The sequence below is a fragment of the Podarcis tiliguerta genome (assembly GCF_965153285.1).
Source record: "Podarcis tiliguerta genome assembly, chromosome: 10".
NCBI classification, from domain to species: domain Eukaryota; kingdom Metazoa; phylum Chordata; class Lepidosauria; order Squamata; family Lacertidae; genus Podarcis; species Podarcis tiliguerta.
The window spans coordinates 14,893,170-14,912,133 of record NC_139543.1 but is presented as its reverse complement, the minus strand read 5'-3'; the positions used below and the strand labels follow the sequence as shown (position 1 = coordinate 14,912,133).

The 18,964-nt window shown below is 45.6% G+C and overlaps 1 protein-coding gene across 3 annotated transcripts in view; it reads left to right on the top strand.

Moving 5' to 3' along the window:
• The window catches only part of IL17REL (interleukin 17 receptor E like), a 52,191-nt gene extending 34,762 nt beyond the window's left edge, over positions 1-17,429 (top strand). For 2 of the 3 annotated variants that reach the window (XM_083399840.1, XM_083399841.1), the window contains exons 10-19: positions 8-171; positions 1,548-1,592; positions 2,653-2,710; positions 3,634-3,782; positions 6,443-6,508; positions 8,519-8,576; positions 8,925-9,041; positions 13,708-13,762; positions 14,991-15,624; positions 15,717-17,429. In XM_083399840.1, the coding sequence (XP_083255966.1) occupies positions 8-171; positions 1,548-1,592; positions 2,653-2,710; positions 3,634-3,782; positions 6,443-6,508; positions 8,519-8,576; positions 8,925-9,041; positions 13,708-13,762; positions 14,991-15,021 (743 nt within the window). In that variant the 3' untranslated portion in view covers positions 15,022-15,624; positions 15,717-17,429. Of the gene's footprint in view, positions 1-7; positions 172-1,547; positions 1,593-2,652; positions 2,711-3,633; positions 3,783-6,442; positions 6,597-7,032; positions 7,358-8,008; positions 8,577-8,924; positions 9,042-13,707; positions 13,763-14,990; positions 15,625-15,716 lie in introns of all 3 variants that reach the window. The other variant, XM_083399842.1, reaches the window with a different exon arrangement.
• The last annotated feature ends 1,535 nt before the right edge of the window (positions 17,430-18,964 follow it).

Here is an 18,964-nt window from a genome sequence, read left to right as displayed (position 1 = left end):
CTTTTAGATACCAAAGCCCTGTGGGACAACGTTATTTATAATCCCAACACAAAAACGCTGGAATGGGAAGCGGCCTGCCCTGTCCACGTTACTGTTAGCCTTTGTCAGCTCATGAAGACTAATGATCAGTGTGTTGATCTAGAGAACACGGCAAATATCGCTGCAGAGAAAGTAAGCACCAAAGAGCAAATATATGCACCGGGTTCAGTATTTCTGCATGCAGTCATTGAGTGGGAGGGCAAACTTGGTTTCACCTGAAGACGAACTGTGAAACAGTAATTGGCCAAAATGCGTTGGTCTCCTTTGAAAACAAATTTCTTTATTCTTTCCCCACAAAACAGAATTTTTTATTGCTAATTTTAATAATATATTATTTCATTCTGAAATAGGCATTCTGAATGCGTTTGAATACAAGATATGTGACTGGATGTGCATTTTGGTACATATTTTTTATTTAATTTTTTAAAAAAAATTAACATTCCAAATTATTACAAATCAAACCAAATTACTTTAATTTAATACAGTTTCTTAAAATCAGGTTTCCTGCTCCTGTTGCAAATGTATGTCGATCATTTCCTCCCGTAGCTGCATCATCTCTTATTTAATGTCCAATTGTCATCCTTCACTTGTTGTTAGTCCGTTTTCGCAGCTGACAACATTTTTTTTCCACCTTACAAACAGCACCTCTGCTACATTTTATACTTATAATATCCATTTCATGTGTGTAGTTCTTCATATACATTGTTCTAGACCTGGTGTGCTGAGAGAGTTAATAACTATCTTTCATTGTTCAGTTCTTTGCAGCGTTTATCTTTGGTAAAGGTAAACCCGCTCTGAGACCCCACAGCTAATTCTCCCCTGGCCTCCTCTCTGGCCCAAGTAGGACCAATTCAGCCAGCTAGCCATGGGGATTATCTAATTGATTTTTGATTTTTGAATTTTATTGTCATTCATGTTTTTATACTGTATTTTGTGCTGTTTTTATAAGTAAGTTTTAAAAAGTGTTTTAAATTTGTTGTTAGCTGCCCTGAGCCCGGTTTTTGAACCGGGAAGGGCGGGGTATAAATAAAATTATTATTATTATTATTATTATTATTATTATTATTGGTACATTTTTTAAAAGCGGAGGACAGTACTGCAAAATGTTAAGAGACCGGGGGGAAATTGAAGGATCAATCTGTTTAAACATTCCTACCCTTGTGTCCACAAGCTATATGCAGATATACATCAGTTTGAATGCGCCTAGGATGTGTTCAAGGAGGGGGGGGGGTGAACAAAGGTTCAGAGTAGGACACAACATCTGTACTCCATGCATTCACTAAAAATGCCACCCACACGAGGCTTTGATGTACACCAAGTGAACTTTTAGCTGTCAGCTAGTAAGTCAAGTTTACACCAAGTCAGGCTTAGCTTTCAGTTCAGTAAGGAATATCTTTGCAATGCTTATAAATCAATAATCTTTCCAATGCATCTAAAATCTAGCTATGCCAATGCCTGTTTTTCTCAGACGATGCCAATAACTCTCTGATCACTCTGTTTTCAATCAGGTAAAATATTCTCGAGTTGATGCACAGCCAAACCTTTGCATGAAGGTATATTTTCCCCCTTGTACATTATTTCCTTTGCTCTACTTATTAAGAGAAATATTGTAGCTGGGTCCTGTGGGAAAGCTACGCTGTCCCCTCTGGAGAGCCAGTGTGGTGTAGTGGTTAAGAGCGGTGGACACGTAATCTGGTGAACCGGGTTCGCGTCTCTGCTCCTCCACATGCAGCTGCTGGGTGACCTTGGGCTAGTCACACTTCTCTGAAGTCTCTCAGCCCCACTCACCTCACAGAGTGTTTGTTGTGGGGGAGGAAGGGAAAGGAGAATGTTAGCCGCTTTGAGACTCCTTAGGGTGGTGATAAAGCGGGATATCAAATCCAGACTCCTCCTCCTCTTCCTCCTCCTCCTCCTCCACCTCCTCCTCCTCTTCTTCTTCTCTATGACTCGTAGGACGGCCATCATTAGAAATGTATTGACAGTTTGAGAAGCAGTTCAGAGAGCATTGGTTTTGTGAAGGCTGTATTATCCCATTGGAATTATTTCGCTTGTTGGGAAGAAGCGCCCAAATCTAATCTCCCCCTAACCCCCAATTCATTAGAACAGGGGTTCCCAAACTGTGGTGCAAAGACCACCGGTGGTCTTTAAGTTTCCTTCATGTGGTCCGAGGTGTGTCTGTGGATTTGTGGTTGAAGATGGGCACAACAAGTCCTTTGCATTCAATATCCATGTTGATTTTTGACTGTATTTTTAAATTGCTCCTTATACAATGCACAAGGAATAAAATAGCAATAGAAGTAACATCCAAAACCATACAGGATCTAGCACAGAATGTTGCAATTGCTGCAACAGGCAGAAAAACCATTAAGTGATCTGCCAAGACCCTCAGCAGTTTTCACGTGGTCCATGGTTCAGGGCAAATATTAGGGAACCACTGTGCTAGCTTCTGCACATCAGAATCCTATGGATGTTGCCTTGGAACCAATTCCCATTGTGTTTAAGATAAAAGCCACCGTCCCTCTATTCATCACTACATTCCATTTAGAAATTCAGATTAAGATAAAAAAAATCCCCAGTGTAACTAATCACTTCTTTTTTAAAACCCCTTTTTAGTTTGCAACTAAACACGGTTCTTGGGTTCGATGCCCATTTGCTCGTGGAAATCCCCAAGGTAAGGTGATTGCATTCATAAACATCTTTCTACATTTGTAATGGCTCAATGGCAGTCATAGCGGAACAATCTGCTTAGTCTATACCTGTGGGTTTTTTCTGTTTTGTTTTTCTAAGACCACATCTGAAGGACCGTGAATAATGAGGAACTGTATCCTTTGAATTACGGTGTTTTCCTTGGTGTCCCTAAGGCGGTTGGGTGGCGTCTTGTACGCCTCCTTCCGGCAACTCCTAGCAGCCAAGCTGGTGCCAAATTTATTGCTCTGCTTTCCTTTGCAGCACATCAGCAAGGCCCATAGGGGGTGGATCCACACACCAGCGGTGGACTTTGGGCTCTCCAATTTCAGCGGCACCCTGTGTGACGCTAAAATTCAGTGCCCCCACCTCTTGTGCTCCATTCCACAGCATTGCTGTGGCACCTCCAGCACCATGGCACCCAGTGCTACCACACTGGTCATGCCATCTTAAAACCGCCTTTGCATACACACTGCCCAGGCCACTCCGGTGGTGCTATTGCAGCGAAAACAACGCAGGAGGCAGCAGTTATGAGTTACTGGTCTCTGCAACCACAGCAGGCAGTTCGCCTTCACCACTGGAGGCACACTCCATTGTCTCCCGAGACAGATGAATGCCAACAAGTCTCATTCCAAGAAAACATTTGCAAAGGGCAGTTTATTAAAATCAACATACTAATTTGTATAGTTATTTAAGCATTGGTGCGGTGTTCTAATCTCCTGGGTACAAGGCGCACAAACCTCATAAAGCAATAGTTGTGAGATTAACTAAAGGGCGGACATTTTGCGGTCGCCTCTGAGCTTCAGCGATGAAGCTGGCTGAAAAATGAAGCAAGTATTAAACGGCAAAAACAAAAGTGTCACTAGTTAGGATCGCTTCTCGGTAATTGCTTTTCTACTTCTGTTTCAGCTTGGGAAATGAATCTTGCTGTGGTGGACAATAGGATAGAAGTTTCCTTCATGTCACAAGCTGCCGAGGCAGAATTTTCCGTTCATGTATGCAACAAGACAGAGGCATCTTTATGCAACTCTACTGGAATCCACCAGCCCATCTCAGTGGTTTGTGCCATTTTTATTTCTCCTTTCTTACAAGTGAATCCTGAACGCTTGATCTAAGTCTGTCAGATCCTTTTAAGGCAAACATTTTGAGAAATGTGGCATGTAGAAGAATAGCCATTTCAGTCAGTGGGAAACATATTGACTAACCCTAAAGACCCAAGTTTAAAAAAAGAGCAACTAAGTCCTACTGTGAGATGGGATATCATTTTTTAATAAAAAACCCCCATCAACCCTCAAGTACCATTATGGAATTGACATGTTCTGTACAGCTACGTTATGTTGTGAAATCATGTAGACTTTGAATCACAGAGTTCCCCTTCTTTTGTTTTCGAATGGTTTTTTTTCCACCACACCCTCTCAGTGACTTTACAATGAACAATGATTTGCACAGAGCACTTAGAAGAAATATCCACTGCTAATGTTCTCACTTCAGATCAGACAGGTTTTGCTAGGTACACATTTTTAACAACAACAACCAAAAGAAGCCTCTTCTTAATTTGGAAAGAGGATCAAGATGATGATTGGCTTTGTGACTCCAAAGCTTCCATCATAGGAACCAGCTTGAAGTTTCCAATGTTCTGTTATCCACTGTAATATAATAATTTTATATTTATACCCTGCCCACCTGGCTGAGTTTCCCCAGCCACGATGGGTGGCTTACAGCACATAAAAAATGGTAAAACATCAAACCTTAAAAACTTCCCTAAACAGGGTTGTCTTCAGGAGTCTTCTAAAAGTCAGATAGTTGTTTATTTCCTGGATATCTGGTGGGAGGGTGTTCCACAGGGTGGGTACCACCACCGAGAAGGCCATCCACCTGGTTCCCTGCAACCTCACTTCTCGCAGTGAGGGAACCTCCAGAAGGACCTCAGAGCTGGACCTCAGTGTCCAGGCTGAATGATAGGGTTGGAGACACCCCTTCAGGTATACTGGGCTGAGGCCGTTTAGGGCTTTAAAGGTCAGCACCAACTCTTTGAATTGTGCTGTCATGGATGCTTTAGCTGAGATCCCTGCATTGCAGGGGATTGGACTAGATGACACAAGGGTCTGTTCCAAGTCTCCAGTTCTATGACTCTATGATTCTACTCTCAACCTAGCCACCTACTAGCTTTCACAAGCAGTGAACTTGGCCACAAAGTATAGGAAAAGAATACAGTGGTACCTCAGGCTAAGTTCTTAATTCGTTCCGGAGCACCGTTCTTAACCTGAAACTGTTCTTAACCTGAAGCACCACTTTAGCTAATGGGGCCTCCTGTTGCTCCCGTGCCACCGGAGCACAATTTCTGTTCTCATCCTGAAGCAAAGTTCTTAACCTGAGGTACTATTTCTGGGTTAGTGGAGTCTGTAACCTGAAGCGTATGTAGCCCGAGGTACCACTGTATGCATTATGATGCATTTCACAAATGACCAAACAATGAAACTGGCTTTGAGATGTTGTTGTTGACATCCATCTGCCTTGGGGGACAATGGAGGAGTGTTTCTTTGGGGATGAAGTTACAGCGCCTGCTGTGGCTGTAGAGACCAATATGGGAGAGACCTGTTTTGTTGCAGCTGGGCCAGATGAAGGCATCCGGTTGTGCTGCTGCAGATGCACCATGGTGTTACTTCACTGTGTGCTCTTCCCAGCGGTTCTTCCTCCTCTGGTCACTGCTATGGTTGCACAACCATACCGCCTGTCTCCAGACACTGCGGTTGTCTGTAAAGGATTCCCAGATGGCGAGGTTGATGTTGTCAGCCTTCAACGACTCTCAACAAAAGCAGCGAGAAGCACTGAGTCATTACCTCGAACTGAGCAAATGCAGAGCAGGACAACCAAGATGATCAAGGGTTTGGAAACCAAGCCTTATGAGGAACGGTTGAGGGAGCTGGGTATGTTTAGCCTAGAAAAGAGGAAACTGAAAGGAAATTTCTCAAGAGCTATAACACAGAAGAAGGAACAAGCTTGTTTTCTCCTGTTCCTGGAGGGTAGGATTCAAGCCAATGACTTCAAGTGACAAGAAGTGACAGCCTCCTGCAATTTGGTCAAACTCATGCTGGTAGCTTTGAGAACACTGTCCAACCATCTCATCCTCTGTCGTCCCCTTCTTCTTGTGCCCTCAATCTTTCTAAACATCAGGGTCTTTTCCAGGGAGTCTGCTCTTTTCATGAGGTGGCCAAAGTATTGGAGCCTCAGCTTCACGATCTGTCCTTCCAGTGAGCACTCAGGGCTGATTTCCTTCAGAATGGATAGGTTTGATCTTCTTGCAGTCCATGGGACTCTCAAGAGTCTCCTCCAGCACCATAATTCAAAAGCATCAATTCTTCAGCGATCAGCCTTCTTTATGGTCCAGCTCTCACTTCCATTAATCACTACTGGGAAAACCATAGCTTTAACTATACTGGACTCCAAATCCCATCATCCTTGACCATTGACCATACTGGCTGCAGCTAATGGGATTTGGAGTGCAGTAACATCTGGAGGGACACAGGTTCCCCACACTTAGAACTGGCACAGCATTAGCATGCTCCATGGACACACCAAAAAGGGGTGAATGTCTTCATCAATGCAAACCACTGTGTTTTGTGGCACAGTCAAATAAGTATCATGGCCAAAAAGGAAAATGAGGCATCTTTGTTGCCTTTGGGCTAATGTGGTTTTTTTGCTTTTGCCTCTTTCACAGGCTGGCTTGAGTTCAACGTATGTCAACATCTCAGGCAAAACATGTGGCTCAGACATCTGCATTCAGGTTTGTATTTTGTTTTGAAGGTCTTTTCTGTGCTAGCATGCAAATGATAACCAGAGGGGGAAGTAGCACATCTTCCCTAATCAGTTCTGTAATGGTTCTAGGAGTTGCTCGTGCGTAAGCTTGTCCCAATGTCTGGTGGGGTTGCCTGAGTGAACCTTTCCTGTCCGGGCAGCCACTTGCCCGTGACCGTCTCAATCGCTGGCAGAATCCGTCAGTGGGCATTTCTTAAACTTCTTCCAGCAAAGAAGTTCTTTGATGCCAAGTCTCCTTCTACTCTCCCTGCGTGGAAGCCTTCTGCGCAAGGAGGGCGTAGGCAGCAGAGGACCCCTTCTCTCCCCGCTGGTCCCCGGCAAGGAGTCATGGGATCGCCTCGCCGATTCCCCCATCTCCCCCCCTTCTCCACTGGAGCTACACTGATTCTCTCCCCCAGAAGATGGGCTGCCCCTCCCACTCCCGGAACGCTCTCTGGGATCCCTCCGGAGCTTGCTCTCTCCCTCGGACACTGATGGCAGTTCCCTGACAAGTTCTTTATCATCTTATTGCAGCAGCAATGGCAAGGCATCGGGGGGGGGGGGGAATGCATTTACCTCCTTGGGAAAATGTTAAGACTATAGCTGAGGGAGAAACTGGGGAAGATGGGTCAGAACAGTTGTTGTGGTGAATTTTTTTTGTAGGGGAACAGCTAAGGACAAAGGCACCAGCAGCCTCCCTAAACCTGAATGGAGTAACTGTGCCCCTGAAGGACCAGGTGCGCAGCCTGGGAGTCATTCTGGACTCACAGTTGTCTATGGAGGCACAGGTCAATTCTGTGTCCAGGGCAGCTGTTTATCAGCTCCATCTGGTAGGCAGGCTGAGACCCTACCTGCCTGTGGACTGTCTTGCCAGAGTGGTGCATGCTCTGGTTATCTCCCGCTTGGACTACTGCAATGCACTCTATGTGGGGCTACCTTTGAAGGTGACCCGGAAACTACAACTAATCCAGAATGCGGCAGCTAGACTGGTGACTGGGAGCAGCCGCTGAGACCACATAACACCGGTCTTGAAAGACCTACATTGGCTCCCAGTACGTTTCCGAGCACAATTCAAAGTGTTGGTGCTGACCTTTAAAGCCCTAAAAGGCCTCGGTCCAGTATACCTGAAGGAGCGTCTCCACCTCCATCGTTCTGCTCGGACACTGAGGTCCAGCGCTGAAGGCCTTCTGGCGGTTCCCTCGCTACGAGAAGCCAAGTTACAGGGAACCAGGCAGAGGGCCTTCTCGGTAGTGGCACCCGTCCTGTGGAACGCCCTCCCATTAGATGTCAAAGAGAAAAATAACTACTAAACTTTTAGAAGACATCTGAAGGCAGCCCTGTTTAGGGAAGCTTTTAATGTTTAATAGGTTATTGTATTTTAGTGTTTTGTTGGAAGCCGCCCAGAGTAGCTGGGGAAACCCAGCCAGATGGGCGGGGTATAAATAATAAATTATTATTATTATTATTATTATTATTATTATTATGGCAGAAGATTCCTGAGTTTTGGGAAGGAGGTGCCTGACTTCAATACTTTATTTTATTGGGAGCAATTAGGGGACTAGCCTAGTCCACTGACCGCATGCTGTTGGATCAGAAGTGGCTTGCTGGGTGGGTGAAGATGCTATGCTAGGTTTCTGGCAGGTGGGCCACTGTTATTTACTGGGAGCGGAAAATAGAGGCGTCACAGAGACGGACAGTGTGCAGATCTCAATTTGGTGTTCCTGCTGGTGCATTTGCACCATGCCAGCCTCCCCACTGCTTTGCCCCTCTCCCTCCTGATAAGCAATAGCAACCCACCTGCCCGGAAGCTACGGTAGTGACTTTGCCCCACCTTTGAGCTGCTTCTGGTATGGGCAGTAGCTAAATGTTATATTGTCAACACCTATTTAGCAGATCTAACGCTGCAAGGAAATGGGGGAGTTACATTCAACTGACCAACAAAACAAAACAAAAACCTGTGCTAAGGTAATAACCTCCCTCCCTTTTTTTCTTTTATAAGGGACGGAGGACAGATGTAGACTATTCCATTCCTTCACACATCTGTGATTTGCCCTGTAGTAAGTATTGATGATAGTATTGTATTGGCCACTATAGCCCAAAGCCAAGTAGAATAATGTGTGGTCTGCAGCCACAGTTGTCCCATGTGGTTGGCCCTGGGCTTGTCTTGGTGGTGGAACCTACTGTGATCCTAGAGCCTGTGAGAGGCAGGATCAAATGCAGTCCTTGCTGATTGACAATGTTTTCTTCAGCTATTGATTTGGCATCACCGAGAACAAGGTGTGCGCCCTATAGCAAATGTTCTAACAGAGACAACCCTCTCTGGGTTGTCATACGTAGTATGAAAGGACTACATATTCTTGAAACGTATGTATCGACTACAACGCAAGGACATTTTTTCTTTCCAGTTTCTGCTACTCGGAGTCAGGAACGTGACGAAAATTCCTTAAGCATCTTATCTCTAATAGCATTGATTGTGTTGACTGTGACCATGATGGGCCTCCTGGGACATAAACTTTTATCAGGTACGGATCCATGTAAACAAAGCATGTAACCTAAGTATGTCATGAATTCACACAGCAGGGTCTCTATATTGTGGCAGAGGATCTGTTCTGTTTCTTCTAAGTCTTAAAAAGTCATTTATTTATTTATTTTTAAAAGGTTGGACGTAGCAATGGAATCTAGCTTCCAGGTTGGGGTGTTCTGGTTCTGTAAGCCCTGGGGATATGGCAGCACACTGGCTCGGAGTGGCTTGGGGGATAGTTAGAAGTATCAGCTCTTGGCTGGACCAGTACCTTGAGATTTTGGCTTTTGGGTTTCTATGGTAACAGTGTAGAATAATTTGCATAGGAGAAGATGCACAAGCTTTATGAAAACCGGTAGCAAGTTTCCTCCTGGATGTCAGAATGATTGCATAAAGGGCTTGTGCATGCATTAGCTGGAGCTTCTAATAACATCCAAAGCTGTTCCCTGTTCAGAGTCTTCCTCACCCTGATTGTTCATTACAGTGGTTGACATGTCCTGGTTTCGGCATCAGGGGGGAATTTTGCCAAATATCAGGAAAACCCTGGATGTTTGGCAACACGATGGAAACAGCAGCGGAAATATGGCAACCCTAATCTGTGCTAGGGCGCAGGTGCTTGTCTGGTGTTGCGTGGAGCCGGAGTGTTGCAATTTTAGACATTTGTGAAGAAAAACAAATTGGCTCGGCCATTGTTCCATGTGTGAAAGCAGCTCTGGGTTCATTGAAATAGTTAAGCAAGCTGAGTAGTCAGTGTTTGCAGTTAATTTTTCCTCCCTTGGAGTTAATAGGAAACTTTGAAAGATAGGAAGATTCACAACTTATTCATACGTTCCCTTCTGAACTTTCCTTTTCAAGCAAGAAATGTACATGGAGTTGATCAAACTCACTCACAGTTCCAATGTTCTACCAAGCCTCCCTTCTCCTGCAGTTTGCATTAATCTTATTAGGACCAACTTGAGCACCTAGGTTCATCTGTTTTCCACAGACTGTAAAATCTTGGCTTGGTGATGCAACCTCCAGAACACAGAATGTTAATCAGCCAAAGGCCTGGTAGAAAAATAATCTTTTCACCTGGCGCTGATGTATAATGAAGGTGTCAGGAGATCCTCCTTGCAGATGACACTGCAGAAAAGGCCTATTCTCATGTTGCCATCCTCCGGACCTCTTGTGGAGGAGGCACACTATGAAGGGCCTCAGATTATGATCACAGGATCAGGACTCTGTCATATGGGGAGAAGCAGCCCTTGAATTATTGCAGTCCTGAGCTGTTTAAGGCTTGATAGATCAAAACCAGCACTTAGAATTGGACCCAGAAACTAATTGGCAGCCACTGCAGTTGGGCCAGGATCTGTCCAATACGCTCAAACTGTCTTGCACCAGCGGAAGTTTCCGAACTGTTTTCAGACGCGGCCCCATGCACACAGAACACATTACAATAATCTAACCTAGAGCTTAGCAGAGCATAGACGACAGATGTTAGACTATCCCTATCCAGGTAGGAGCAAGGGTGGGGCACCAGCCAAAGCTGATGGAAGGCACTCTGTGCCATCAAGGCCACCTGAGCCTCAAGTGACAGCAATTGGTCTTGAAATACCCCCAAGCTATGTACCTGCTCCTTCAGAGAGAGTGTAACTCCATCAAGAGCAGGCAGGCTCCCATCCATCTGGTCTAGGGAACCACCCACTAACTGTAGCTTCTTCCACCAAGCTAAGAGTTTCATCTGTTGCTCCGTCCACATTTGTCTGCAGCTCTGGTCCTCATTAGGGACCCGGGTGGCACTGTGGGTTAAACCACAGAGTCTAGGACTTGCTGATCAGAAGGTCGGCGGTTCGAATCCCCGCAATGGGGTGAGCTCCCATTGCTCGGTCCCTGCTCCTGCCAACCTAGCAGTTTGAAAGCACGTCAAAGTGCAAGTAGATAAATAGGTACCGCTCCAGCGGGAAGGTAAACGGCATATCCGTGCGCTGCTCTGGTTCGCCAGAAGCGGCTTAGTCATGTTGGCCACATGACCCAGAAGCTGTAAGCCGGCTCCCTCGGCCAATAAAGCGAGATGAGTGCCGCAACCCCAGAGTTGGTCACGACTGGACCTAATGGTCAGGGGTCCCTTTACCTTTACCTGGTCCTCATTGGCAAGCAGCCACATGGCTATCTATTGGGGAATGTGGTCCTAAAGGAGCTATCTCACCCCTTCTATAACCATTTTACCAGTCCAAAATGGTCTGCTTAGGTCAATGGTGTAGAGTGTCTGAACTCTTATATCCAATATAATTCAGGTCCATACTCCTATCTGTTTCCTCATTTCCTTCTCTATCTGTTGCTCACCCAACAGAGCACCAACAACAAGGCATTCCCTGACAGATGGGGGTATTCTGGAAGACTTGAGCTCACCATGGCTTATGCCCATGGTTACATGTTAGAAGGTACCCAAGTGGTTTTGTTTATATAACCCATGTCAGTTGTAGCTATACAAATGGACTGTATTGCAGTCTGCCCATTTGTTACTGATTTGAGTCAGGTGGCATGGCCTCTTCAAAGGCAATGTTTCCATATGCACTCTGGACAGAAAAGTTGTTGTTGAACTTTTTTTGGCAAATTCACGAAACAGAACATGGGTTGACATACATCCAGACGCTGCTTCCGACTGCACTATTCCAGATACATCAGGGAAATTCAGGACGTATGGCAACCCTACACTCAGACAATTGCCAAGCTACATTTCCATATGAGGTCTAATAGAATACCCGGGGCAGATTTGCATGATTCAAGGAACTGCAGAACTGATTCTGGTATCTATTTTTGTTTCTCTCATTCATTTCTGGTAAGATGTGCAAGCTGTAACCTCTCCTTGTAAGGAGGAGATGCAAATAAAATACCCTCCTTGCACAAACAAAAGCCACAAAAAGACGCATGAGTCACTTGCGCATCCTCTTTTCAACACATAATGCAATGTGCAAAGCAACCTTCAAGATGCCATCTTCAGAAAACATGTTCCTTAAAATGCCAGTGCGTTCCAGGCATCCTGCTGGATTTCTGCCTTGGATTGTCATTTAGGAAACAAAAATACATATCCAGTCACACTTAGGAATGGTGGGCTGATTCAAATATGTGAGCCTTGGTTCTGGTAAGTTATTGCTTCATTGTTTGAATAAGTGATGAATAGTGATATATGAACTTTGTCCTTGTTGTCTGATCTGCAAGGACTGTTTTGTAACTGCAACCCATCGTTTGATGTTGCCGTTGTTGACCTAAGTCTGGTGGATCTTAGGGCGTGGCTCCGTCAAGTGGCCCCTGAATACATGTTTATACAAAACTTCCTTTGCTTCTTCTTGGCAAACTGTTTCTTAACTGGGTCAGATAGGAGGCTAGATAAAGTGTGATGTTGTGTTTAGCATGTTGGACTAGAACTGGGGAAGCCCAGGTCCATATCACCACTCAGTTGTGAAGCTTACTAGGTGACCTTTGGCCAGTCACCATTCTTCAGCCTCACCTACTCCACTGCGCTGCTTTGAGGATAAAATTGGCAGAGGGGAAACTATGGACATTGCCCTGGAAGGAAGACCAGGGTATCAATATTGTTACAAAGGTTGCGCACCACCTCCAGTCTCTGCTGAGTGAAAACAAGATTCTGGGGGTTCCGGGCACTCAACCAGGGTTGTGTTTCCACTGGGAAAATCGAGATGCAGTGGAGGTTAGTACCTTTAAGAAACATGGCTCATTTTACACGCATATACACCTAAAGCAGCGGTTCTCAAGATGTTGTTGGACTACAACTCCCATCATCCCTGAGCTCTGGCCTTGCTAGCTAGGGGTGATGGGAGTTGTAGTTCAACAACATCTGGGGACCCACAGGTTGAGAAAAGCTGACCTAAAGTCTTCTGTGGAGGGGTTGCAGAACACTGTACTCCTAGAGTGGCTCTCATTGCCGCTCTCATAGCTTTGGCAAGCTTGGGTCTAAAGCAGTCAGAGCCAGTGTGGTGTAGTGGTTAAGAGTGGTAGTCTTGTAATCTGGGGAACCGGGTTCGCGTCCCCGCTCCTCCACATGCAGCTGCTGGGTGACCTTGGGCCAGTCACACTTCTTTGAAGTCTCTCAGCCCCACTCACCTCACAGAGTGTTTGTTGTGGGGGAGGAAGGGAAAGGAGAATGTTAGCCGCTTTGAGACTCCTTAAAGGGAGTACAAGGCGGGATATCAAATCCAAACTCATGGTTCCCAGTCTCTCAGTGTAGCCTCCTCCAACCAACCCACATTGAGTTCTGCCCACTTCCTCCTTTTCATTCCCAGAACACATCTGGATTTTAAGAAGGATGCATTTTTCTGTCACATCCTGCCCCCCCGTTCCCTTGGCAACCTCCCAATCTCCTGGTCCCATCCACTCCTTTGAGCAGGGGCAAAGGATAGCATTATTCAATGCCAGCTGCCCTACATGGCTCAATATCTGGTTTTCCATTGTTTTTCAATGGTTCTGCATGTAGCTAGAATCCAGAAATTTCTTGTCTGGCACAGTACTGCACTTTGTGTTTTCCCTTTATTTCCCAAATATTATCTCAATACCACCATTTATTAATTTCAACCATTCACTTGACAGGCTATGGTACCTTAGACCTATGACGAGATAACTGAATAATTTGAGGTGGAAGATTAACTGCTGCCATTTGTTTCCCCTTCCAGTTTTTCACAAGGAGAGTCACAAAGAGAAAAGCACAGCACAAACCAAAATGCAGAGGTGAGTGTACATTTTTTTTGGTATGGCTTCTTGTCATTCGGAAGACACTTTGTTGCAAGCCCCCCCCCCCCCATTGATCTAGAAGTCAATGCAATGCCATGTCTTAGAACTGGGGAAGAAAATCTCCCTCTTTCATAACCTTCTAGTCAAGTTTTAAACCCTCTTCTGCTCAGAGAAGCAAAAATACAGGCAGTACGTGAAAATATCTGTCACAGATTTGAAATATTGCCCTGAGTCAGCCTGCCGAATTGGGGCAGGCTTGAGGGAACAATCAGGCTTCCCGCAGATCCACTCCTGGGGGATTTAAAACAGCCCACACCAGCCCCAGACTCCCAGCCCTTCTTCGTTGGATCAACCCACCCATCTACTTGGGTAATTTTGCATTTACTCATTGAATTGACCTTGCTATGGCTGTGGTGGTCGCCATATTTGTGGGGCCAAGAAAGGAATTGGCTATGACCTGGAGGTTTTGCCTACCCTGTAGAATCATCAAAACTTTGGCAATTTAGGCATTGGGCAACCTTAGCCTTAGTTGGAGGCAGGGGGGGTGGTGGCATTGTCTAAAACAGGGAAAGGGAACATGTGGCTCTGAAGATGTTGCACTCCTAATCCCATAAGCCCCAAACAGCATGACCAAAGTTGAGGGATGATGTGAGTTGGAGTCCAACATGGAGGGCCATAGGTTCCTCACCCCAGGTCGAAAAAATAAATCATGATACCCCTGCCCGTACGGGCCAGTCTTGACAGACTCTAGGGTTGTGCGCCCATCTCACTCAAGAGGCCGGGGGCCAGCGCTGTCCGGAGACACTTCCGGGTCACGTGGCCAGCGTGACAAGCTGCATCTGGCGAGCCAGAGCCGCAAACGGAACGCCGTTTACCTTCCCGCTAGTAAGCGGTCCCTATTTATCTACTTGCGCCTGGGGGTGCTTTCGAACTGCTAGGTTGGCAGGTGCTGGGACCGAACAACGGGAGCGCACCCCGCCGCGGGGATTCGAACCGCCGACCTTTCGATCGGCAAGCCCAAGGCGCTGAGGCTTTTGCCCACAGTGCCACCCGCGTCCCCAAAAATCATGATTAATACTATCTGCTAATTTTGGCAGATCCAGTTAAGTTCTGGAACATGGACTGATAAAAAAAAAGTTGTCAACAAAGGCTAAAACACACTATCCCTTTTTTTAAACCGTGAAAATTCTCCTCATCTGACACCTCTTTCGCTTTCCTCCTCCAGTATGAAGAGCACCTGTTCTTTGCATTTATGAAGAAAAGCAATCGATTTAGAGGAACAACTTCAACAGCCTTCTCAATAACTGTGTTACGTCTTTTGGGGCGAGTTGCTCTTACTTTGGTGAATAGTTGCCACATGCCAGTAATTCTCATTGATTTCAAGGACTATTCACGAGGTCAAGTTTTTTGAGGGCAAGCCTTTACTTACAAAGCAGCCTGGAGGGAGAGAGAAGAGTGAAAAATATTCTACAGTCAGTTTTGATCTCCTTTGGAATCAACGGATGTGCTCATTAGATGTTGCAGTACATGCTGTGGGAGCTGCTTTGCCATAGATTCATCCCACAGCGTTCTTGCAAACATTCAAAGGTCCACAGCCACCAGGGTAGGGACCCTGGGCAGCTTGGATCTTTCCTACAGAATCATCGCCCTCCCTCTTGGTAGTTCCACGAACTTCTGGCGGGCTTTGAAACATTTGTGGCAGCTTTGTGGGATAAGCCAATGGAAAAGTGTTTCCACGGTGCTTCTGTCACGTGTGAGGGGCACAAAAAGAAACTCCCCTGTGCACAGATGGTGTACCAAGGCTCCATCTGCACTTTAAAACAGTAACATACCACTTTAAACCTGGTGAAATGTAGTTTGTTAAGGGCGCTGAGAGTTGTTAGGAGACCCGGTGTTCTCCTCACAGAGCTGCAATTCTCAGAGCTGTTCAACAGTCAAGCCCACTTCCCAGGGAAATGTACTCTGGGAATTGTGCTCTGGGAAGGGGAGCGGGGTTTTCCAACAACGCCCAGCCCTCTTAACAAACTACAGTTCCCATGATACTGTTCTTGGCTGTTTAAAATGATGTGATATTACCTTAAATGTCTTCTTTTTTGGCGACCACTAGCAGCCAAGTATGATTGTCTTCCATGAACACGGTCTTAACAGTGAGTCCGTAAGTGATTGTGGAGGCCAATTCTGGATCCACACGTCCTTCCACAGTGGGGACATAGGTTTCCGGGTGGGAGTTGATCACTGCGAGGGTTTGCCAAGTGTGCCTTCCTCTTAGCACATTTCTCTCTTTTGTCTGGAGTTCGAGTGTCTTCAAAGTCCATGACACCTTTGGTGCCTAAGTTTTGTTATTTGAAGGTCATCCCGTTTATAATATATCACTTTGTCAAATCTAAGTACACCCCAGAAGTTATTGAATGGAAGAGATTTTGTTTGGATATTTGTTATCTATTTTATTGTTTGTGTCCCCCTCCTCCTTATGAGCTGTTACTTTTTATTACTGAGGAGTAAAAAGTTCCTGTCTTGCCATGAACAGAAAACTAACCCTTAGACAATTCTCAGGTTTTATCGCGTAGTTGGATTTTTCTACCTGGAGACAGCATGCATTGTTTCTGTGGTTGAACTACTCAGCAAAGTTATTACGAAGCAAGCTCTGCTGCATTTTGTGGGACTTGCTTTTGTTGAAATGCATTCAGCATCCTGTTTTAATTCTTTTCCACAGAGTTTGTGAGAGCCTGTTACAGATTAGTAGACTGTTTCTGCGATAGCCTTGGGTTTATTTTCTATCATCTTAGCTAGTGTCGTTGTTTTTTTGCCAGCACTTTTAAATGCCCAGAGACACTGTGTGCCACAGAGTGAGCTGGTCAGTAAATCACACAGTTCAAAAGCACAACCTTCACAGAGTTGGCCTAGTAAGCACAGCAGCTTGTTCCCTGTAGGTCTTATTCCAGGAAATCAGTTGCTGAGACTAAAGCCCATCTGCCCAAGCTCGTCTGTGCCTCCTCCTCTCTGGAGCTTCTTCCAAGCAATCGGACAAGCAGAGACTGAGCCTGCAGGCAGTCAGCCTATCCTCCACCCTTTTCATGTCTCTTCTGGTTCTGGGAAACAAGCGGTGAGGTGAGCTTGTCTCAGGAGGAGTGGGAGATACCTGTGACTCTTCATCTGTCTAGCTCATCTCTGCCTCCTGACCTCTCTCCTCTCCCCCCCCCTCCTCCTCCTCCTCCTCCTCCTCCTTCTTCTTCTTCTTCTTCTTCTTCTTCTTCTTCTTCTTCGACTTCTCTCTGCCACAGTCTCCCCCAGCTCTCTAAACCCTGTTGCCTCTTCAGCTTCCAATACCTCCTCTTCCCTGTCTCCCCCCTCTGACCACTCATTGTTGTCCCATCACCACTCCTCCTGTGGATGCAATTGAAAAGAATGAGAAAGGACACTGAGCCAGGCTGTTCCCTTATAGAGTCCCCCCCACAGATCCAGAATCACCTATATTCTTCTTTCCTAGATATACTTGAGGAAACCCCTTCATTGGCTTCATCCACATGGGGAAATTGGGTCTGTCATCTGTTTGCCATTTAGAATTCCTAACGTTACTTAGAAATCTGAAAGATATAATGACATGTTCTTGTTATGTACCAATCCCATTATTTATATGAGAATAATACCACGAACGCTACAAAACGCCGACTGTTTGTCGTTTATTTCTTCTACTGAAGTCCAAATTCCTGCCGGGCACACCTCATTTCTGAGGCGTAACAAGGAGTGAAGTTAACATGCATGAAAATGGTGGAGCTTAAAAACCTGTGTGGGATTCTGTGAGGGGACTGTTTATTTAGGCCCCCGGAAAACATGAAAGGTGGTGAGGAGACTGAGAAGACTTTCCCATCTGTATGAAATTTTGTCTTAGTATTCTCAGAGGGTGCATTTGGGAGAAGCATGTAAATTAAAGACATCTTGTTGCTGATGAAATGCAGGAAAGTGCTGGGATGTTAGAATCTGTGTGTGCTAAGATGCCCTAAGGAAGAAGACAGACCCGGCTCTTGGTACATGAAAGTAGAGGACAGCTCAGATAGAGAAAAGATGCCATAGATGGCTTTTCAAGAATTTTAAATATATATAATAGGCCTGAATCCATAATGTGCTGGGGAACAGTGACTCTCCAGAAACTGAGGGACTCCAACTCCCATCAGCCCAAGTCAATACATCTGATGGTCTCAGGGATGATTGACGCCGTAGAACAACAATGGCTGGAGAGTCACAGGTCCCCTGTTGCTAAATAGAGAGACGGGGAACATGTTGAACAGCAAGCAGAAATAGGAAAATGACACAAAGCTAAGGAATAATAATAACAAAAAAATCAGTGATTTCAAGAGATCCCATCTTCAGACACTGGCCCACAAAACAGATTTTATTGTGTGTTTTGCACATCACATTTCTCCTCACAAAGGGTGGTAAGGGTGAGAACCATTGAACGTCTGAAAAATAGCTGAAAACAGTAATCTGGCAAAAGTTATTGTCAAAAGCTGCTGTTGAATATACCTTGGGTAACGTGAAAGGAAGATACCCGAACAAGGGATCCTGGTTTGTTTTGTTTGAACAAACCATGATTGGTAAGCCAAGAGCAGACCTTTGCTTAGCCTCATGTTTGGTGTGATTGGGCTGATTTGATTGGGCTGGTTTTTATTGATTGGGGGGCCAGCTGCCCCTCCCTGCCCCCTCCGGCTACACCCTTGGGTGCCATGAAGACACACTCCGCCGCTACTCTTGTCCCATTAGCAGCATCTTGAACTGCATCAGTCCCAACTAGCACAGCCTAAAGCAGGCATAGGCAAACTCGGCCCTCCAGATGTTTTGGGACTACAACTCCCATCATCCCTGACCACTGGTCCTGTTAGCTAGGGATGATGGGAGTTGTAGTCCCAAAATATCTGGAGGGCCGAGTTTGCCTATGCCTGGCCCAAGGATCAGGAAGGATATGCTGGGAGTACCCAGAAATCCAGCAGACCACATAATCCCTTCTTTAAGGGCTGCAGCTGAGCACTGAACTCATACAAACAAGCAAATGGAAAGGAGTTTCCATCCAAGGACTAGGGATGGACACAAATCTGTCAATTTCAGATTCTTTCTGTTTCCTATTTTTAATCAGTTTCTTGTTTTTTAACCTTCAATTCAGTTTGCTCCATTTCCCCATCAGCTTGTGATTATTACTATTTTAAA